We start from the raw sequence: 6000 nt of genomic DNA, 5'->3' as shown, positions 1-6000 counted from the left end.
ATTAACAACATGAACATCCAACTGATAAATTTTATATATTAATATCTTGACTACCATTGACCACATTGGATGGCTAAATGCAATTCTCTAATATCTTGACTACCATTGAGTTAGTAGACCTGATGGCTTTAGTGATATATACATACCAATTGCGGTAATTTAAAAAATAATATACAACTTATATCAAATGATTATGTTTTTAGTTATACTTTTGTGATAATATTGCACACTTATTAGATTGCACAAGTAATTAAATTAGGAACAATATATGTGTAATTATTAGTAGTGGGACACTCAATCCGTTTTTATGAAATCTTGACACATTGTGATACAACGTTGAATTCCAGCCAATCCAGCATCGCTTTGTGAGGAAGATTACATAGCTTATATGTACATATTCTAACTTAAAGTTGGCTTAAAGTGGACAATATCTTGCCCGAGACTTGGTAGTGATACATACAGTTTTAAAATGTAGGCTGGGAGGGAGACAATTAACAGGAGGAATAGAATGAAGAATTTGACATTAAGCGTAGTGTTAATCACTTCTGATGTTAACAAATAACAACGATATTAGTATGTGATGACAGCTGCAATTATCTTGTGTTCGCATTGGTTTGCTTTTGGTTATTGGTGTCTGCATCATGACTCATGAGTAACTGAGTCTTATACTGCAACCGTTAATCATTATTACTGGGAAAGAAGAGGGTTTTTCAACTCATGCATGCTCTTGAAACAATAAACAAAAATTTGAATTGAAATCGAATCGGGATCCTCACAATTCGTTTTTTGTAGCTCTTGTACAAAAATTATTGGAACTATGATATGAATTCTCAACATGTAAAATCACACTCAGAAATACTTTTCGGTAACTGATCAGTTTTCTTATGCTTCTGGCCTCCTGAACACTTTAATCCCTACCTCTTTCGTAGCCCGTATTGCAGCAACTCAGCCAACAGGAAGGGCTGTTACTATCCTGCAAACATAATAACATAAGTTATATAACTCTCTTCTGTGAGCATGGGTTTATTAAGGAATAGTAATTTCTATGGCTAACTCCTAATGTCAAGCTCTAAACCAAATTTCTTGATGGACAAGGAACAAGATAAATAATACTCTCCTCTAATTATTTCAAAGCAAAAGGATAAAAAAAATGAAAATCATACGAAAAATTTGGTATTTATGTGACAGATTCTGAACCAATAGTCAATCAGGTTGTAAACAAAAATCCTCTTTTACTATTTTTACAGTTTCGAGAAAGAAGACTTAATTTGGAGATTCATGTACTATCTACAGATGATAAGTGATAATAATGAGTGTGATAAACAGATTCTTCATTTTGCAGACACATAAATAAGGATCAACTGATGGTATGAAATTCGGTATCACTTACCATATCTGATTTAGTACTCTGATTTCCAATGTCCGAGCTCCCCATGGTATCACTAGCTTTTCTCTTCATCTCCTTTGGGCCTGCTTCCTTCCTTGTAAGAGTGTCATTTCGAGTCAAGAATGCTTCATTCAGCTTATTTTCCGGTCCAATTTTATTGGAATAATTAGTACCTGATACATTAACATAACTGGGTTGCTTTGCTGGTTTGGCGCTGCTGAAAACCTTGTTGGGGGGAATAGTACTGTCGGTGTAGCTTAATGTTCCTTGGTTTGGACCTTCCCTGTTTGCTTGAATTTTCTGACCATCAGATGTGTAAGACTTCGCCAAATCTATTGAAAAATATGCATCGCTGAATTGATAACTTGGAGTCAAAGTAATGTCTTCAGAAACCGAAGTTGCTGTATCTTCTGAATTCAAAGAAGTGATGGCCATGTCTGCATCCGTTTGATGTGATCCACCATTTCCAAGTTTGCTAGTTGTAACGTTGAACTCTTGTTTCGGAGAAATTAATCTCTTATCCCAGCCGGTGACTGCTGCACTTGAAACCTTTTTGTCACCAATGCTCTTAATGTTACCCTTAAAAACTATCTGTCTTACCAAATGCAAGAGTTCATTACCTTCACTGTTGTAATTTTCTGCCTCATTGATCCCGAAAGAAGCTCCTGAAGAATAGCTGCTCTGCCTTGTAAACCCGTTGGTGGGCAGTGGGGGAATTGGATTTTGGGTAGGTTCAAGACCTGGTTGCATATTACAAATGGCACAAGAAATATGAGAATCAAACTCACAAATGTGACACCGATACAGCCATTGATCATAACCAGGCTCATTGCAGAGATCACAGCTCAAATCGAACGGTGGAGAAAATGATAATTTCAATGCATGAGGGTGCGATGAAGTTTTAATGGAGAAGGGCAGGCCCGAGCACAAGCTATGATAGTAAAAGCCACAATCGGCACAATCATAGTAAAACCCCACGACATGAGTTCGACAAGCCCGACAATTCAAGGCCCCTTTGGTGCTTGAAGGAGGAGAAGGATGGAGGTTCAAGTAGTGGCTTGGATGTGCCGGATGACGCATCTTGCGGGGCATGTTGTAGCATACTTGGTGCAATAAAAATGGGCAGGTTGGGCAGCTGTAGTAGTCCTTACCGGACTGTATCATGAGCTTGCACCCTGCACAGATTTTGTTCTGTTTGGAAGGTGAATAATTTGTAAGCTCCAATGGATGTTCATGGCTAAAGTGATGAAACTTCAGCTTCTGATTTTCCATTATTTCCACTGCTTTTGCTTCTCGAAAAAGTGCTTTTCTCTTCGTTAAATTTAAGTTTTTGCGGGTCTCAACAATTTCTTGAAATATCCGCAACTGAAGCTCCCAAGTCCTTGACCGATTGGACTATTTTCAAGCAGTATTTGGCCGGCACATACAGTCCAATGCTTGATAAGCTGACAATCTGCTGTATTCATTCAATAATAATATTAGTATTATTATTCAAACTGCTGCACTTAATTTATTTTTTATGCTGCTAAATGCTTGACACATCAACATCAAGGACAAGGTTAGCACAGGAAAAGTATAAAGAGAACGTCAAGAATAATTCGTTTTCCTGGAGATGATTAATTCTCTTGAAAATATACAAAGATACCCTCTTTTTCCTGCTTTCATACAAGGGGTTTTAAAATTGTAGTCTATGCTATGTACCCAAAGAAAGAATAAGAATTAACAAATATTTCGGTTGCAGGGATTCGACCCTGGACCCATCTTAATCCTAACCCATTACCCCACCCAACCTCACCGTTTGGGCTAGCTGGAGGGCTTTGCATTACCGGGTATACGGAGAGGACATGGAGATTAAACATTTCAGTCACAAGCATCCATTGATGTTTAAGGAATTAGAGCAGAAAAATGAAAACAATAGGCCAGTTTTCTGCAATGGATGCTCGGACGCAAATATTGGCACTTGCTACTCTTGCAACCAAAGGCACCTTCTATTGATAACGTGTTTATGTGTCGTATGTGCAGCAGTTTTAGCAAAGGTTTTGTCTACGGTTATAAAAAAGATGTCCTTCTAATTTGACCTATGCAATCTTCGTTTGCATTCAAATATTAGGCTCATAAACATCCCGTCAAATCAAAGGAACAAAGCCTGGATGTCCTTCCACACAGGCCTTACTAAAGAGAGAGGCATCCCTTGCCTTGTCTATGGAAGTAAAGCAGTCGCCCGCTTCAGTTGTATCATTGCGCAACTTTGATATGAGTGTTCAGTGTGTTAAACTGCCTACGGCTGCAAGGCACAAATCTGAAAACCATTGCCGATAGCTTAGCACATCAATGTTAGTACAAAACTCTATCTAATCTCTACATGATAATAACTTAGCAGATCATTGCTGATTTTATATATTGCTCATTACACCGAGAACAACTTAAGAATCCTTCCTACAGCTCAAACTATTTGAAAGGTGTTTTGATAATTTAATACTTAACTAGTTGACAGAGGATTAAACACTTAAGTATTGAAAGGTGTTGATAATTTAATCAAACTTGATAATTTAACTAGTTGAAAGGTCCAGTTTCTTTAATTAGTATTCGATCTAGTCATCCGCTGCTTGGCAGGGGCTAATTAGTTTTACCCATTTGGTAACTTACAAATACGGGAGGGGTTTTACTTTTTAGGATGAATGATGTAAGCTGTTAAGTGACTGTTAAGTCTGTTAAGAAAGCTGTTAGTAGCTGTTAGTGTGTTAACACTGTTATCAGAAGTTTGTTAGGTAGTTAGTTCTGTTAAAACAGGTATCTTAGAGTGTAAGTCATGTGTGGCTATATAAACAGTGTAATAACTCTGGTCATTCGATTAAGCAATACAGAAATACAATTTACATTTTCTCTTTCTCTCTCAAGAGTTGTTCTTCTTTCTTCTTTGCTTGTTACTTTCTCTGCAACATTGTTACATTCTCTGCAATCCTTCACTTCTGTTATCATGGTATCACTCAGTCCTCAGCGCCGGTCTTCCGCTGGGTTCTTTTAACTTCTTGGAGCAAGATTTGTGCTTTTTTGTGATTTGGGTCAAGATTTCGACCACCATCAGGTTCTTTTGTTTTCTGGTTTCTACAATGCACATAAACTCTTTTGCTTTTGCTACTCTTTCCGATGATGCTATGGAGCATGTCATTGGATGAAAGAGTTCACAAGAAGCCTGGAACTGCCTATAAGCAAGATTTGCATCAGTAACAATGGTTCGTGTGAATCAACTGAAGACAGAATTTCACACTGTACAGAAAGGAGAAGATTCTGTGGACAAGTTCATGCTCAGACTCAAAGGGATTAAAGATCAGTTAATTTCTGCTGGTGAGAAGATATTAGATACAAACAGTTAATGTGCATTGTAGAAACCAGAAAACAAAAGAACCTGGAGTTCTGCACCAAAAGCTTTTTTTTTATAACTTCATGTGCAAGAAACACCGCAAAACGCAAGGAGCACAACTTTGTAGTAACATCAAAACTGTCATAAACATTTAGAAAATCTTTAAAAGCCAAGCTGGTGGAAAACACCATGCTGAAATGTAATTCGGGCAATTGTTGAAGCTCTTTGTCAATGCCGGTCAGCAATGAAGAATGGCCTTGTTCAACAGCATTTTTTGCCAGAATCAGGATCTTTAGTTTCATGATTATGTCAGTGAGCACCCGAAGTTTGTATTGTTGAAACTTCTTAGCCCGTGAGTCATGGATGTTGGTTGACTGTGTCGGACTATCCAAGAGTGGGTCGAGACTGTTGTGGTTGTAGGAGAATTTTGAAAAGATCACTTGCGTTTTTTTCAAAATTCTTGAGTCTAGTGAAAGCTTGCCTGATGTAAATAAGACCCTTAAGTAACTTTTACATTTGAGTAGCCATCTTCTTCTCATGGTCACCGTTGCTATGGAGAGGAAGTCTTTGGCCTTGGAGGGTTGGTTAATCAGGGTGTACGATAGTTCCTCCAATGGTCTCAAGGAGCAAGATTTCACTGGAATTAGAGCTCGAATTGAACGTTGACAAAGAAATGCCTTCTAACGGCAAGATTTCATATGCGCACTTGTCGACATGCTTCACATAAACAAACAAAATCCCAAGAGGAGAAGTCTAATTATACAGGTACCATATACTTCTTTTGTTCTCAAGGATAATCTTTAATTTATGTCAATGAAATGAAAATTTGAAATTTGAAATAATACTGGTTTATTCACAAATGAAACCAAAAAGATGTTCAATGATTTTAACATGAATGTTCTATGAATGCAGGGTAGGATGCAGCTTAGCACACGGAATGCACAGATAATTTTAGTATGCTAGTACAGATGACAATCATCTTCTTAAGTTAAGTATGATTAGGAAGAACCCATCCCGTAGTTCAAACCACCCTTACCCTGTCCCTGCAACATATAAAACAGGGTTAAACACTTCAATCTAGCTAGTTCAAAGATATATCAGTTTATCGCTTACTTGAATTATTTGCTACGATTCAATTCAATATCTGTCTCAATGAGACATTTTGATTTCTTTCAAAACTAAGGCCTTCTTGGTGCCTTGTTTGAAGTTGCCAGACATGTTTTTCAACGTTGGTTATAAGTCATATTTATAA

At 37.5% G+C, this 6000-nt stretch overlaps 1 protein-coding gene across 1 annotated transcript; it reads right to left on the bottom strand.

The window, feature by feature from the left end:
• Positions 1 to 1357: 1357 nt before the first annotated feature.
• Positions 1358 to 2659, bottom strand: LOC125473600. Its single transcript, XM_048576674.1, has one exon. It carries the CDS (start codon positions 2657 to 2659, stop codon positions 1358 to 1360), a length of 1302 nt encoding a protein of 433 aa, XP_048432631.1.
• Between the last annotated feature and the right edge of the window lie 3341 nt (positions 2660 to 6000).

This window comes from the organism of the source record quoted next, unplaced genomic scaffold, assembly GCF_019419815.1.
Source record: "Pyrus x bretschneideri cultivar Hongxiangsu unplaced genomic scaffold, Pyrus_bretschneideri_v1 Contig9, whole genome shotgun sequence".
Taxonomy (NCBI): Eukaryota; Viridiplantae; Streptophyta; class Magnoliopsida; order Rosales; family Rosaceae; genus Pyrus; species Pyrus x bretschneideri.
This window is presented reverse-complemented; position numbering and strand designations above follow the sequence as displayed.

What these genes read in the sequence shown, in the direction of transcription:
- LOC125473600 (XM_048576674.1), bottom strand. Translation starts at nt 2,659, where the DNA reads ATGGAAAATCAGAAGCTGAAGTTTCATCACTTTAGCCATGAACATCCA.